A 17,371-nucleotide genomic window follows, 5' to 3' on the forward strand; every position below is an offset into this window, starting at 1 on the left:
ATAATTAATCAATTTAAGGGTATTTCTTTTAACTTCTATACAGATGATACCTACTTTACTTTTCTTTCAATTGGGATGACCTCAGTACTCTACCTTGAAAGACTTCTTAACAGCTATCAAGGACTAGATGTCTGACAACTTAAATAAATAGAAAAAGTTGGGTTTCTGCTTAACTTAATATTAACTCTTAGCTTGGCAACAATTACTTTTTATGGGGTCAGTATCATCAAATGCACAGTATATACTTAGATATACCGTGTGGGATTTTTGACTAGTAGTAGTGCTGTCAAAGTTTTTACTTGTAGATCTTGTTTTTTTAACTTCTATGCTTTTTTGCGCTTGCAAATGCACATACACATGTGCCAGCCTGCAATACACACTCTTGCAGTGGGTTTCAAGTTATTACGCTGATATAAATAGCAGTAACACAAAGGAGCATGATCAACACTACATAATACAAACAAGTCAAGTTGCCTTTGTAAAGCATTTATAAGTGCCATGACCAGAATGACTAAATCTTCACAGACGTGCTACAAAATACAGTTACAGCAATGATCTCGAAACACAAAAACAGCATCAGTATCATACCACACACATCAAAACACAGTTTTTACTTCATCTACCACACGTACATATGGAAATGTGTGCATGTATATGGGATGCTGACTGAAAACGGAGCAAATGCTAACTGATGCTTGGAAAACATTGTTGTGCCTGCAGGGGTTTCAGTCAGTATCTGTCACCCTGTAGTCCTGTGACACACACTGATACACTGTCTGATAGCTGTGGAGAGATGTGTCTTTGTGATATTGTGTCATGGCATACAGCTGTTACAGACGCTGCACACTGATTATTTCCACCATCACAACAAATCTTTTACTACTAGTATCAGGAGACTGGGAATCTTTGGTTGCACAAACAACAATGTGCTGGATTTATCAGTGCCACACATTCCAGTAACATTTCATATGAATAATCCCCCCCCCCCCCCCCCCCCGGAGTAATATGTTCTCCATCCATGAGTATGTGTGCAGTATTTTCATTCTCACCCTTCTCGCATGTGTCTCCTCCATAGCTGGGCAGGCAAAGGCAAAGGAATGAATCAATCTTGTCGATGCAAGTGCCTCCATTTTCACATGGCTCTGACTGGCAGTCATCTACGTCTGTGATGAAGAAAAAAAGGAGCAAGAGCAGGCGGGTTGCAGATCTCATTAGGGTTCAAATTAAAAGGATGCATTCTGCTGAAAAGATGTTGTTCATAAAGACAGAAAAGCCGCGTGGGCGTCTGCTGCCAATCAAACACTGACACAAAATGAGCTGGTTGTTAGTCCTGGTTGAGACAGGGAAATGTGTCCATGCTGGTGGGTACAGTGTCATAATCCATACAGGGTGTGAGGAGAATACAGACAGTTTAATCCCCTTTACATTTGTCCTCATTCTCTTGCAGAGGAAGACACTCTAAAAGCCTTTCAAGTGTTATTACATCCTTTTTTATGTATTTACAGAGCTTAAGGTTGACTTGATGTATGCTTAATCTCTGCTTTTGTCTCTTGTCCATTGTCTCCATTTACAAAAGGCTGCATGAGGGAGAAATTGCGAGATGCCAGCTGCATGTTGCATTACTTTTCCTTTAAAGCAGTTAAAGTACAGTACAGACATAAATCTGGTGGACTCGTGAGCAGAGAGGGTGAACTTGACCAAATGATCTGGGCTCAAGCCTTCATTTTGGCAGACATCCACCCTGTCGAAGAGGCCTTAAGCAACAACAGATACCCTACCAGCACCAGGGCTGCTGCACTACTGTGCTAACTGTGCTCTCTAACCTCCCTGTGAAAAAAAAGAAAAACCCTCAAGCCAAAGGAACATTTCTCAACGGGGGATCCATAAAGTATCACTTTATCATTGTAAATGGAGGGCATGTAATCTTCTTTCACCACTGTGAGGTATTTTTGAACCCAGAATAACAGATATACCCCAGGACTGAAGAAATCCATTAACACTCACAGTGAGAGAGCAAAAAGAAAGCCACTTAGGAGTTCAAACTTGCCACAAAGTATTTCCTCAGATCTTAACAGTTACTTAGCTCCAAGCAAAAAGCTCAACATTGAAAAAGGGTCAGTGGCTGTGAAGTGATGTGTCAGACACATCAAACTAGAATGACCTTTAGCCCTAAACAAGACATCTTCAGACTGCTGTCACTGCACACACTGAGGGTTGGTTGCAAGGATTATTTTGTAATCTGGACTAAACGGCAGTTCATCAATAAAGTATGTTTCAGGCGAGGAGTGTCAGACTGAGTGTTTTTCAATCTTTTTTAAAATCCAATTTTCTCAGCTTTAGCTGGTGTATTTGCTGTGCTGTTTTTGATCTAACTTTAATCTGACAGCAGAACCTGTTTATCTGTTTATAAAATTATCAACTCCCTTTAGATGAATGATGGAAAATTAGGCTGTTTTTTGAGGATTGAACAACACGTCCTCATACCTACACAACTGAATAGGCCAACTGCATTGGTTTAACTCACTTGACGCCACTATGTGTAGAATTTGAACATTTGCATGTTTGTACATTGGTACCAAGAATGGGGCAGATTTAGGACCTAAGCCTATTTTAAAGTTACCAAATTAAGGTGAAACTGTACACAAATTATATATATTTTTATTATATTATTATTACTATATATTTACTATTACTATTATTAGTAGTATTTAAAACTTAACCTGCACCAAACTCAGATGCATGAGTGATTAAAAAGAAACTGTGTTGGTGCAACTCAACCTCACACTTTGATTCAAATTGTGAGATAATCTCTGAAGGTTTAAGTACGAGAAACACATTGGTGTGTTCAGCTAGAACGTGCAGAGGCTGGATTTTCTGCAAAGAGATGGAGAAAGAGATGCATCTATTTATTTATTTTCTCAACAGTGGAGAAAATGGCTCCTCTGGGAACATGTAGTCATTCAGGCCTCAGACCTTAAGTGGTTTGAATAACACCTAACATATAATTAAAAAAAATGTCATATGAATGTGAAAAGCCCCCTGGCTAATCATGACTGGTGTGACCTTCAATAACCTCTAGATGTGCTTGTTCATAGTTAAACAGACACCTTCCACTCCCCATTAAAATCAGTCCAGCTCTTTGTTGTTCGATATAAAAAGTCTGATCCCCTCGTCCCTCTCATCCATTATGCAGAGGGGAAGCTGCTCCTCAGAGAGATAATTCTGCAAATTCTGCAAATCCATAACAAAGCCTCACAGCATACCCACGCATCAGCTTCTGGCTGTCAGTTAGAATGTCTGTCTGTCCACCTCTCTGTGACACTGAACAGACAAGACTTGGCACTCAGTTAGTATTAAGGTGTTCACAACCCGAACGGGACAGTGAATACAGATAAGTACGCTACTGTATGTGGTTCATTTATTCATAAAGTGATCACTTCCTTGAGGAATAGCTGCCTAATGAGCTGAACATATGTTAAGGAACAGATCAGGACCCTGAAGGCAGATTTGGGCCTGCATGTCAAAGAGTCACAGTACCACTGTGCAGGTGTCTGCTTTGGGACGCCAAAGCTCACACTTCAAAAATGTCACAGCATGAACAGTGTGACAAATCTCTGCAATTTCATATTTCTTATTGTAAACCTTAATGTGGGTGGACAAAATAAGATTAGAGACAGAATATACTGTAATTCAGTATGGATGTAAATATGAACTGAAACTATAAACCAGTCCAAAGACTTGTTATATTGGTGCTTTAAGGTGTTTTCAGATATTTTGATCAAATTAAAGTTGGGCAGAGCTACACTGTGAACTACACAATGTCGTCAACCATACGTACCAATAACACTGATATGTTGTTCCATCCTAACAGGTGCAACAGCAGAATGAGGGGTAGGCCACAGCAGAAGAAGCACAGGTATTACTAATGACATGAACACTGTCTTCTGAGAATCGAGCACAGTCCTGAGCAGAAGTCTAATAGGGAGAGGTATGTGAAAACACTGCAGTGAGTATGTCATTGCTGTGTGTGGCTGTTAAATTGTGATTTAAACAAGAATTTGCAGTGGAAATGGACTGAAAGCCTCTGGGTGGAGTTTTGTGAGTGGTAGATTTTGCTGCAATTCACAGCTGCGTTTCATTTGTCCGTGCCCGAGTGCTGCTTGTTATGTGACAGCAAAGACGGGGGAAACCAACTTAAAGGGAATACAGAGGGTGTGCTGGTAGTCAAACAGTTAAGGTGCATGCCATAGAAACACTGTGATTGTGGACCTTTGTTGTATGTCATATGCACACTGTCTCCTCCTGACATCCTGTCCGGCTCCACATTATCAACTATCCAATGAAAGGTGAAAATGCAAAACAAAAGGAGTGCAAGTGGCTCATGAGGCGTCAGGTGTGACAGTGAATCTCTATCAGCTGGTCAAACTGCAGCGGGTAGTTGAGATGCTGTGCAAAGAAGCTAAACTGTAGAACGTGAAAGCTTCACACACATCTTCAACCTGGCAGCACAGGCGATCAATACAAACACCACAGATTCAAGGTGAACACCCAAGATTAGTGTCACCAGTTCAGTGTCTGACCAGATGAAATTTGGTCACAGTCTGGCCAGAAAAGGATTTTTGCAAAACATTGTGTTATAACAGTGAAGTTGACCTTTGACCTTTTGGACACAAACCGTCATCTGTTCATCATTTTATTTTATTCAGCATTTGTGCGAAATTCTTTTCGAATTAGCATATAAATTCCTGCGTTATGGCCAAAAACAATTGTGAGGTCACAGTGACATTTGACCTTTGACCACCAAAATCTAACCAGTTCATCCTTTAAAGCAAAGTGAACATTTGTGCCAGATTTGCCTAAATTCCCTCAAGGTGTTTCTGAGATATTGTCTTCTCAAGAATGGGATGGACAGATGGATGGACAGACAGAGCACACTACTCCTGCAGCCTCGGAGGCATGGAGGCGTGATGAGGTTTGACAGTCAGTGGTCAGTACTGTTAAGAGGTTTCCTGGTTTAATTTCATGGGATCAAAATGTAATCAAATGCATTAAGGTATATTACTTTGATTACGTTACTCTAATCAACACATTTTTAACATGACAACTTGTAATCTGTAACACATTACATTTCCAGACTAACCTTCCCCACAATGGGGATCACAGACAGCAGCGATCAGAAGCTCTCAGCCGTCTTTATACCTGCAGGAGGAGGCTACGTTTTCTCTGGCAGCAACACACCACAAAATCCGACAAATGGATTTCTACGAAGTTGGGTGAGCATATAAAGGGCTTTGGGTGAGGTACAATTGATTTGTTTTTGGAACTGATCCGCCATTAAATGATTGTGTTTTTTTGTGTTTTTGAGACATGGCAAACCAAAGAGCTTTGGTTTCATTCCAAAACCTTCAGGTATTTTTTGCAGGGAGTGGAAATCAAATTGGCTTAAAATTTCAAGCGATGGTTTTTTTTCTTTGCTACATGAATGTTTTTGGTTTTTTTTTAGAAGACAAAAAACCTTGGCAGTGAAAGCTACCAATATTTTGATCTTCAGGGACCAACACCATCATCCTCTGACAGTCTGACCATAACCTTTGACCCCAGCCTCCATTCAACCCCCTGTCTCAATGTGACGGACAGCTTGGCCTTTGACCTGCCAATAGGCTGCTGAGAGCCTTGCGTCAATATGTACAGACTGACGCAGGTCTGACTTTGTTATGCCACTGTGTGGATGCATGCATGTGTGTGTTTGTGTGGGATGTGTGAGTACATGTGTGCATAAGCGTCACTCACCAATCTCACAGTTCTCCCCAGCGTATCCTTGTGGGCAGTAGCAGCTGTAGCCCGTTCCCTGAGGAAGGCACTTTCCTCCGTGCAGACATGGGTTTGTCACGCAGGGCTCCACCTCAACTAAAAGAGACAGACGGATGGGGGCGGAGGGGGAATTCAGGGATTCAAAATAAGGGAGTTAATTAGTGATACTGTGAAGGAGGGTGGTTTTCAGTTTTTGAATGTGATTTACTTTGGCGAGGATAAAACCGGTGTATCTAAGCCCACTGTCTGAATAAAGCATAAAACATTCATTTCCATGGTGATCCCCTAAAGTTGGATGCCTTAAAAACAAATTCCCTCAGCCCTGCCTGGATTGTGAACAAATCTAAAATCAATGTGTGACTCAGAAAAAACACCCTAATTTTCTGTCATCGTGGCTCAGCCCAAACCAGCGGTTATAACACACGCATATCCATTTCACACTCTATCTCTTTTCAAAGGGATCAGAAGCCAGAGAGCCTCAACCTCGCCATCCACTCACAGCCACAGTTGTCATGGTTACCATATGGAAAGCGAGGCCTTGGCTCACTTCGCCGAGCGTAGTGGGCAGCGTGAGAACTTCAGACATTCGCCATCCTCAACAGAAATGAGCAGACCTCCCGCCGAGCGCCTCGGCCCTGCTATTCACCCTCTTAATGTGTGCGTGTGTGTGGTCTCTTTCCACAATTACACATTTCCATATCAATTGACACACTACCACGTGTTTCTCCCCTGAGCCGCTCATTATAGCAACTTAAGGTCTTTGAAAACCACCACTCGTTCATCCTGGCCGCAAAAGCTCGGCTGTGGGAGTCTTTGTTCTGCCAGCTCTCTCTGACACTGAGCACTGCTTAGGAGGGGGTGCTGTGTGAGGCTGGCAGTGTGTGTGTGTGTGTGTGTGTGTGTGTGTGTGTGTGTGTGTGTGTGTGTGTGTGTGTGTGTGTGTGTGTGTGTGTGTGTGTGTGTGTGTGTGTGTGTTTACACGGTATGATGAACAAAAATCAATACCTTGGCTATGATTAGCCTTGAGGCTGATCCTGTCCAATAACTAACCAGAAGCAGACATCTCAAGCTCACATCCTCTGGGTTATCATCATGAGGGCTGCTGCGTTGGGCAAAATAAATGTTCAGGGACTAAGAAAAACAAAACAAAAAAAAAGATTGAGGGTTTTCAATCACAAGAACTCCTACAGCACAGAGCAAGATTTCTCAATAGCATCAGCTCTATAGATTTATGTTAAGTTTTGCGAGCGAATCGTCTGCTCACGGTTTGAATTCTGCTGAAGTCAGGTGCTTAACCCGACCATGCATTTCATTTAATGTACATCAGTCCAGGCCGAAGTGCACTTGCACCCTCTGCATCAGTCAAGGTCATGGCACGCCTTGACAAATATCAACTGTTATGACAAGTAGATTTACTACAGTATGTGTGAGCGTGTGAAAGATAAACCTAGTGCATTTGGCCGTTCATTAAAGCGAGTGGTGCAGAAAAATCAATAGTCTGTAGAAGGAGCTGACAGAGTGGACTGTCCCTCGCCCTGCACAGCGGCTGACACCACTGGCACAAACAACAACAATAAGCTGGCAACAGCAAAATCCAACTAATAAGTTTACAGAGATAGGTCAGTAAGGGGATAATGCTTTGCAGCGCCGACGCTGGGATACCTCAAAGTATTAATCCACACATCACACACAGCCTTTGCTTCGAGTAATCACAGCCACAGACATGGTGTAAATGTGGTTTACTTTGGAAACACGATTTTCAGATAAGCACCTTCGACCTCACAGATGGCATTTCTGTGAAGGCAGGACAGTGTGAAGATGAAGGTGAAGACGAAGGAATTGCTGCAGTTTAAATGTTACAGAATGATGGTGTGATGACAATGTGTTTAAAAAGAATAGACGGTCTCGTGTGTTCATGTTTGAGAACGATGCGCTGTGCTACTGAAGGTCCTGAAATCCAACCCAAGGCTTCCCTTCTGCCTCCTCTCCCTCATTGATTGAACTGACTGATGAAGTGCTTCCTGATCCAGTCGGGAGAGAAAATACTGACCACTGCCATGAAACCCAAACACAAGGGACTGCACTGGAGCGAGAGTGTGCACGAGGGAGATGTAAGCAAGCAAGTCATTATTCTGGGCCAATCTGCTGCGAGCGCCTCTTCTGTTTGTGTAGCAAAGATATCACTGTGTGTTTGTGTATTTAAGGCCGTCTGCCTGCATGACTCCAGGGTCTCAGTCAATCAATCAAATACTGTACGCCAGCAGCCCAGGTGGTTGCCCTCGGCTTCTTGTCGATAGAGTTTACAGATGTTTTCCATCCGCAGACTCCTCACACCCAGAGCAGCCATGCCTGCCGCAGACATGAGCTGCTTTCAAAGGGACCAAAATAAATCAGCATAGAAATGTGAGATAGCATGATGCCCATGGGGCTTACAAAAGCCGGGTGATAGGATGTTTCCAGTGAACTCTCATTATCAAGCAAAAAATAAGGAGAAAACCAGGTGGCTAGCCAGGAGCTTTGCTGATATATACCATGCTGCCGACTTAATCAACAGATTGTGTATGGTAGCGGGAATGTGGTCCCTGCTTCTGGAGGGAATAAAAGGTATGCAGCCAGGGGAGTACACACTGAATTTTTTTGAATAAATATGCCAGTGGCGAGGTCAGGGGAGGAAATGAAAAGGCAATTTTAAAGGACAGTTATTTTCGTCGGCCTTCATTTCTACTGCTTGTGATAACAGTGTACTCACCAGAGTAATTCCTGAGACATGCAGGCGCATTGTTGCAGCTAAGTGCGCCAAAGCAAGAAACACATACTGGCAGAACATCAGGTTACAGTGTTGCGGCAAGTTACTTGAAAATTCAAATCAATTACTCATATACTTGTAGAAAAGGTTACATTACTTCACTGATTACTCAAAAGCAGAAGTAATAATTACATTACTCGTCACATTCTGTTATGTCACTCAGTAGTTTTAAGTCGTGACATGTTCATAAGTGATCTTTAGAGGTGCTGCTAGGCAGATTTCGTTACCTTTGGACAGCTGCTTTCCCTCTCCAGTCGTTGTGCTAAGCTAAGCTAACCAGCTACTGGCTCTAGCAACAACACTAGTCATCTCATCTGACTCTCTGCAAAAGAAAGCAAATGTATGCTTCTCCCAAAATGTTGAAGTTTTCCTTTAACAAGCAGCAAGTCTCTGATTTTGGAGGCATTTTGACCGTCAACAGCTAGCTTAACATAAGTGACTGAACACAGTACACCAGACTTGCAGTTCTTCTGAATGTAGGCTCACCAGTGAACGTTAGTGAGTCAGCTAAAAAGACACAACATTAAAAGCAAAAGCTTTAGATGACCCTGGAAAAGCATTTCTCCTCTTGTCTCAAAGGCTAACAGCTTTCATCCACCTCCAGCTCCTTGCCAAGCTCACATGTAGGGTCTCCACACTGGCAAAATATCAACTGCCTTTTGCCTTTGTTTTCTTTTCCAGATAAGTTTGGCTAACCCAGGGTTGTCTGATCATCTGACTGCTTGTGTTTCCCACCCCATCAGATTTCTTCTCAACAATTAACATTAACATTCCCAATGGAAATGAAGGGCAAAACTACAAAAATAAGATGCAAGTTGTAATAAATCAGAATTGTCTTTTGAGACTATCAAGTGAAAATAATGCTTTTGGTGGAATAATATAAAATTTGCGTATTAGTTATGATGAACACGCAGATATATATACTTATATGAAGGAGAGTCTACCAAGAGGATGACAAAACATCTGAAAACATACAATGCTGACCTGGTGGGCTGAGAGTGATGGTACTGATGTTGGCTCTTCCTCTGTTGCTCTCCTCCTCCATGTTGCCAGGTAACAAGGCCCCCGAACCCACAGCGTGAGACCAGGCAGGCTCCTCCTCATCTGAGGGCCCAGACAGTAATGAAGGATAATCCAGAGAGCTGTTCAGAACTGCTTTCTCTACTGGGGCCCAGTTAAGTGAAGTCAGGGGGTTCATGGAGCTGTCCTGGTTGTCTGAGTGAGGGGATGGAGCTGGGTCTCCTGATCCAGCTGTTTGAGATGGGGGATGGGAAGGTGGTGATGATGGTGAGGGTGAGAAAGATGGGGATTGGGAACTGGATGGAGGGGAGGAAGTGGTTGGAGATGGGGAGGAGGAAGATGGAAGAGACGGCGATGGGGAGGGAGACTGGGATTCGAACTGGGATTGAGATGGTTGAGAAAAGGATGGAGATGGGGACATGGATGCAGTGATGGATGGAGATGGCGATGGAGATGACGACAGGTATTGATCTGGCGCAATTGATGGCGATGGGGTTTCTACTGGTGAAGTGGATGGGGATTCAGACGTAGATATGTCAGCACTTTCTGATCCAATTGTGGTCATCACTGTGAGCTCTAGCAGTGGTGGACTAGGGGTGGTAGTGGTGGCCATGGTAGTGGTAGCCGTGGTAGTGGTGGACTGTCCCTTCCTGTGACCCCTCTCTCTAGATCTTTCTCTGGATCTTTCTCTTGGTTTACTTGTTCCAACTGGTCGACGTGACACTTGTATCTCCCCTTTTGCTTCTGCACCGGTGATTTCTCCACTCCCCTCGTCTTCTCCTTTCCCCCTATCCTCCCCTCTCCCCTTGTCTTCTCCTCTGCTCCTGTCCTCTCCTCTGTTCTTCTTCCCCCTTCCTCTGCCTCCTCTACCACTGGCTCTGGAGGTCACCGTCTCCTCCCTCTTGTCACCCGGCTGGGTCGTGGTCTCCGTTTCAACTCGGACCCAGGTTTCCCTGCCGGATGAGGCGATTTCAGGTGCAGAGCTGGAGGCGATGGACGTGTGCGTCTCTGTTGTCTCCCAGCTCTTGGTGCTCTCTGTAGTCATAGAGCTACTGGAGGCGGCAAAAGTAGATGCCGGACGAGTGGGTGATTCTTCACTGGCTGGTGTAGAGTTTTCGCTCGTGGGACTGCTGAACTGTGAACTTCCCCAAGAAAACAAACCTGCGGAGGGCACAAAACAAAGAAAAAGAAAAGAACAAGAGTAGCCAGGAGTGCAATTACTGCAGACAGAGAGAAGAGTGCAAAATACAAAGCCAAGAGTGACGAACAGGGTAAAAATCGCCTTATGGATTCTCTCCACTTTGCCGAGGGAAGCAAAACAAACACTTCTTAGCTACCTGGATCTCTAAGCTGTTTTCCTCTGTCACTGTACCAGCAACGTCTACACTTCAATGCTATCAACACCAGCAAGCAAAGCTCTGTGGACACTGTGAAGAAACACGTTGAAGGAAAAGGGCTGAATAGTGCTGAAGAACTCCCTACAATATCCATCCATTATCTATACCGCCTATCCCTTTCGGGGTTGCGGGGGGCTGGAGCCTATCCCAGCTACAATGGGCAAGAGGCGGGGTACACCCTGAACCGGTCGCCAGCCGATTGCAGGGCCACATGAAAGGACAAACAAACATTCACACTCACACCAACGGACAATTTAGAGTCATCAATTAACCTAATGAGCATGTTTTTGGTCTGTGGGAGGAAGCCGGAGTACCCGGAGAGAACCCACGCATGCACGGGAAGAACATGCAAACTTCACACAGAAAGGCCCCGCCTGACCCGAGGATCGAACCGGCAACCTTCTTGCTGTGAGGCACGCGCACTACCTGCTGCGCCACCGTGCAGCTCCCTACAATATGTTGAACATTATTGTTGCACAGAGAAATATCCCCACAGAGAGCTATTCTATTACAAAGGGAGTGAGACTGGTGAGCTATTGTATATTGGATTGTTTACCAATTAGCAGAAGGCGCTTGTTTGAAAAGTCTAACATTCAGCACTGAGTGTGAGCTTTCAAAACAATATGATGCTGTGTTCATGTCATGAGTTACCTTGATTACCAATCTCAGATTTGTAAATGACATTCATAGCAACATCCTAATTACAATTACAAAAAAATGGCATTTTTTTCCTGAAAGCTCAGATATATTCAACTTGATGCTGAAAAGCAAAAAAGATAATGGTAACCTTCTGTCAACCTCTGTCTGCCTTTCAAAGCAATTACTCCCAAAATAAATAAATATAGTACTATATCATCAGTGCACAAGCATTTTAATCCTCACACTAACTGCTCTGCACTCATACAACCACTTTGATATGTTCACTGATGTGAAGACTTACAAACTGCCCCACAAACATTTTTACCATCCACCTCATATGACCTGAATGCACCATCAGGCTACTAACAGCGCTGCAAAGAGACAAAACAGTTGCTGCTCTGCAAAGCCATCAGTCTCAAAGATATAAAATTATCTAATGTGTCCAGAAGAAATCTTTAAAAACAGCCACTGTTAGCCAAGGCAAACAAACAAATGAAGAGGAAAAAAAGACACAGCTGAACGTCTAACGGCTCTCTGGACACACACAGCTAAGAAAACACACACATACAAAGAGAATGAAACTAAAGACCACCACAGCCTCACATATTGCCTCAGAATTGAATCAACAACCCTGTAACACAGTTTCAACAAACACTGAACAGAGATGCCTGCCATTTGGAAACCACTTTCATCCACATCCAGTACATAAGGACCTGTAAACCTGCTGGACCCCTGAGACATGGGAACAAAGAATAAAGGCTGATGAGTTGGATTTCACTCTTCCTCCATCATCTGCCTGCATCCACGTTTGTAGGAAACCTGACATTTTCAACCCACGATGCCTATGCCTCAGTGTTAATAATGGGCATCCCATAGCAGAACGACCTGGACCGTGCTGTCTGCAGTCTTGCAGTACATACGGATACATACATGTATCAAGGGAACGAGATGTGAAGTTAGGGAATAACGGGGTAACAATGTAGAGTATTTATATCACGCGTTACACCTGCTAAGCAATAACCTTGCATTTGGGACTAACACAAAGACAACTTACACTCTAAGTACTTTACACTTTATACTCAACGTAGCTCACATTGTACGGACCATCCGTAAGAGCAACACATGGGTTAAAAATGAATGTCCGCCATCAGCGTTTGCTGGTAAAGCAAGAGGAAGCTGTTGAGTTGTTTTGTACAGATACTGCTGGATGCAAGTTGAAATTAAATAACATTTGTAAATCTTCTACTTCTAGCTTTGTTGCTCTGTACCCCTTAATATTAGAATAAATATGTTAGTTTAAAAAACACTAATTTGATCTTATTCCCTAACTTCACATTTTGTTCCCTTCCACATATATGTATGTATCACTCTATCTATTTTCATTTTCTTTTCATATATTCCATGTGGACAGTCCATGTCAAAGTTAAAAGACCATTATTCTTGTACTATTTCCATTGTTTCCCACTGTGAGGGAGATCATTGTGTACAGCTGGAGATCGTCAGCCGTCACAGCTGGTATCAATCACAGCTTGTTAGTGGCCCTACAGGAGAGCCTGGCTGAGCTGCAGAGAAAGGTCAGTGAAGCCTCAGTTTGTCTCCACACCTCAAGCCAGTTTTTGCTGTTCCTGCAGAAAAAAAGAGTTGATGGTGGACACACTCCCCTCACCACATGCCAGGGCTCCAAGGCCTCCGCTCTCCCAGTTTTACTCATTATTAATTCTGTGTTTCTCTAATGAACCTCATTCCGGGGGCTTGTTTGTATTGTAATTAATGTACCATCCTGTTGTGTTGCCCCCCTGATGTTTCCCCAACATCACAGACCGAAACAAATTAGTGCCTCAACAGATATATGTTCAGAATACTGTACATGCTCATGAACATAGTGCTTTTGCACCATTTTTCCCCTTCTGTATTCACACGTAAGCTCTGTCATTCTTGACTATATTGGTTCACACAATATAAATCCACTCACCTGGTGACAATGTCCCGGTTGAATTTGTCTCCTCTTCTGTCTTTTTCGTGGCTGTCTCCTCTTCACCTGCTAGTCCAGTTGGTGCTTCGGTACCTTCCTCATCTCCAGGCCCCACCAGGTAGTTCCAAGGCTTCCAAATGGACTTGACAATCTTTGAGATCACCTAAAAAAAGAAATAAGTGGGTGGACAGAAACTCAGTGATGCTGCTTCCATTTTTTTTTTTTTTTTCATTTCAAAATAAGAGCTTAAACCCATGCCGACCTTTTTCTCAGCAGGAGTGGGATAGACAGGCGGTCGGAGAAACTCCTCTGAGTCAGGGCCAGGTTCCAGTGGCTCCCCCCAGTCTAAAAAGCTCTGTCCTGGGTTTAGCTGGAGGGTCACAAATGACCCTGAAGACTCTGAGGACCAGGGGTCTGTGGCTGAGGACAAAATCATTTGGATTATTATGAAATCTACATTCTTTTGTGATCAGTACACATAACTGGAAAACAGCCTCACAAGCGTCAGCGCTGGGAAGGGAGGCCTCCTCTTCAATGTCGACCAGTCCTGTCCAGTTTGAAGGTGAAACCTCGCTGCCATCTGAGGACCCTGCAAGGATGAATTTGCAAAAAGCACATCTATTGTATGTTCAATCTTTCCATATTTGTGGATGCTTGATTCTCTGATTAATCAGCTGCTGCTACAGATCTGCTAATCGTAGACAAACGTAAAACCTCTGGTCGTGGCGGTTTGCTGTGTAATCAAGTCAGGACTGTCTGTCCCTTCAGAGTCAGCGTGACTTGAGCCTGTGAGGTAGCTCCAGGGCTTCCACAGGGAGGAGTAGATCTGAGAGATGGAGCCCGTATTCTTCACTTTACCTAAGAAACAAGTTGAAAAGATTTGCTGTTCACATGCCAATCGCTGAGGGATTTTATCCAGTTTGTCTCACAGCTTTACTTTGTTTTAATCCAGCAGGAATTGGCCAATGTCAGTCAACATTGTGAACAAAAGCTGAGCATCTCGATATTTCACTTCAACACATCCTGTCCTCTTTCTCTCTTTCTCTTTCTCTCTCCCACTGCTTCTGTCACTCCGGCAGTTTCACAGATAAATGACGGAGGGACAGATCACAAATCAGTGTTGCCATAGCTACAATAGTGCCAATGACATTTATTATCATTTCACTACATTAATAGCACACAACGCTTCAACAGCAACATCAACACTTCTGTTAGGAATGAGATGGCAGTAATATCAATATGGATTCATCAAGTTTTAAGAACCAATCATTTCATATGATTGGAAACCATTATTGAGACGATGGTGCAGATTCACTGTATTCCTGGTTCGTGCTGCCCCATCCATAAATAATAATAAGTCCCTTTCCATAAACAAAAATAGTGTGCAAATGCAGCCTTAGATCTCTAATGGTACAATACCTCTGTAGCAGTAAGCATCATATAGAGCTGTGGTGTTGTCAGTAGTGCTGTTGGGTGTGATGGTGCGGACTCCCGGCTGGCTCCCTCCACAGTCCGGGCGAGGCCATGTCACCGGGTAGCGGACGCTGCCATCAGACAACCAGCCTGGGGCGCAGCTGTCCAGGCCAGCCTTCCAGGCCAGATAAAGCTGCCCCACTGTGGCCAGCTGGCCCCCAAGGGACACACAGCGGTCTGAGGCTGAGGACAGAGACAGCCTGCCTGGGACCGAGGAGTGAAATACCTCACCTGGAGGAGGGAGACATGACACAGGAGCTTGTCAAGAAGCAGATGGAGCAGATTATAGCAGGGAGACACTTGGATAAACTACTGCAACTACATGTGAGGGCTTTGAAATACACAGATAACATTGTGTAGTTTGTAGTACAATAATGGTACTCAAAGGATGAGGCTTGTGATATTCTTTATGTTTGTTATTCTCAACAAATTCCATCAAAAGACCAAAACCAAAAATGTGGTCGTCCATGTCTCGATACTTTGTGACCCTGTAAGTGCCACTCAGACTCAAGCCCATTGGTTGCGAGTGAAGATACATAAATCTTTAAAATCAGATCATGAATGAAAAGTTTAACTTTGAAAAAATGCTCAGGAATGCACAGTAGTGCAAACACTATTCAAACAAGTGAATGTAAGACATTAAAATGGTGTATTTGTTAGGGACTATTCAAAGCTGTGGATTAATACAGATGTTTTGCCTTTTCAATGGATTTATTGGAAACTAGAAAAGTTTTTAAAAAAAAAAAAAAGGGTCCAACTTTGTCCTTTCATGTTGTAACGGAATATGATGCAAACATAAGAGCAAAGGCCGAAAGCTGTGACAGGTTTTCATATGTTTTTTTTTTGTGTGTGTGTGTGTGTGTGTGTGTGTGTGTGTGTGTGTGTGTGTGTGTGTGTGTGTGTGTGTGTGTGTGTGTGTGTGTGTGTGTGTGTGTGTGTGAATATGTTTGTACCATCCAGTTCTTTTGCAAAACAGTACACATCAAACAACTCTTTCGGGTCCCTCTTCCCATAATTCCTCACTCCAGCAGAGTACTCCTTGTGTCCATAGCAACCAAGCTCTGGCGACTGGACAGAATAGCTGTGGAGACAACCATGTGGGAGAGATCAATGGGAATGAGCCTCTCTTTTGCTAATCATGGGAAATGGACATTCTACTGTATGGACATTATCTCAGCTCACATATTGCTGCGTTTATTTCCATTAATACTTTAAATGTCAGTAAAGCATAAATTCTTTTTGCATTCCCATTGAAAGGGCAATGGATTAGAATAAATTAAAATGCAATTAACAGCAAAGAAACAGCAGCGGTAAAAAGAAGAACTCAAGAACGAGGTGACGAAACTGAAGAACCGAATATTAATTGAGATAGCAGATGATCCAAGAGGAGAGAGAACAAGCAGTTCGGAAAAAAAGCAAATGTCTTCATATTAGAAAACTAGCAGGCATATTAAAAATGAAATAAAAATGAAGCTGCTGCCAGCAGCCAGTTAGCTTATCTTAGCATAGAGACAGGAAACGGGGATTAGCAAGCCTGGCTCTGGCCAAAGGTAACAAAATTTGCCTATCAGCACCTCCAAGTCCACTGACACACATTATATCTCATTTGATTAATCTGCACAAAAACTGAAACATAACAATCAAAAAGCTAAGCTCGGTATTTCCCCCGTTTCCATTCTTTGTGCAAAGCTAAGCTAACCAGCTGCTTGCTGTGGCTTTATAATGATGTTACAGGCACATGAGGGGTGTCAATCTCCTCCCCTAACTGTTGGCAAGATAGCTAATAAGAAAATTTCCCACAAGGTTAAACTATTCTTTTGAACAAAAATGCCTAAAATTCGCAGGGCTTAGTCTTTGGGTTTTTGATTGAGGGTCACACCCGAACCTGGACTCTAATCAATCTAATGATCAGTTTATCAGGGAAAATAATCTGCAGATAAATCAATAATATAAAATAATACTTCAAAACACAGCAGGACTCACTGCAACTAGCGAGCAACACTGCAACAGTGTGACAAGCAGAAGGGAGTTATTGAACGTCTCCTCACCGGACAGTCTGATCATCCAACCAGCCGGCTGCACAGCTGGCGAAGCCGTCATAGTACGCTGCCCACAGCTGGGCTGGTGTGGCCATCTGAGCTGAGATTTCCTGGCAGGCCCGCTGGGCGTCTGAAAATGAGAGGGTGTAGCGGGCGCTGGGAGCCTGGTAGTGAAACACCACACCTACACAGACAGACACAGGGACAGAGATAC

At 43.5% G+C, this 17,371-nt stretch overlaps 1 protein-coding gene across 1 annotated transcript in view; it reads right to left on the reverse strand.

Annotated features, from left to right (window-relative positions):
• LOC139338819 (neurocan core protein-like) overlaps window positions 1-17,371 on the reverse strand; it is a 41,600-nt gene that overhangs the window by 6,696 nt on the left and 17,533 nt on the right. The window contains exons 5-14 of the mRNA XM_070974091.1: window positions 17,167-17,341; window positions 16,072-16,199; window positions 15,065-15,349; window positions 14,360-14,503; window positions 14,145-14,234; window positions 13,908-14,065; window positions 13,646-13,808; window positions 9,602-10,798; window positions 5,791-5,907; window positions 1,050-1,163 (exon numbers count right to left, since the gene is read on the reverse strand). Coding sequence (XP_070830192.1) covers window positions 1,050-1,163; window positions 5,791-5,907; window positions 9,602-10,798; window positions 13,646-13,808; window positions 13,908-14,065; window positions 14,145-14,234; window positions 14,360-14,503; window positions 15,065-15,349; window positions 16,072-16,199; window positions 17,167-17,341 — 2,571 coding nt within the window. The remainder of the gene's footprint in view (window positions 1-1,049; window positions 1,164-5,790; window positions 5,908-9,601; window positions 10,799-13,645; window positions 13,809-13,907; window positions 14,066-14,144; window positions 14,235-14,359; window positions 14,504-15,064; window positions 15,350-16,071; window positions 16,200-17,166; window positions 17,342-17,371) is intronic.

This window comes from Chaetodon trifascialis, chromosome 11 (genome assembly GCF_039877785.1).
Source record: "Chaetodon trifascialis isolate fChaTrf1 chromosome 11, fChaTrf1.hap1, whole genome shotgun sequence".
NCBI lineage: Eukaryota > Metazoa > Chordata > Actinopteri > Chaetodontiformes > Chaetodontidae > Chaetodon > Chaetodon trifascialis.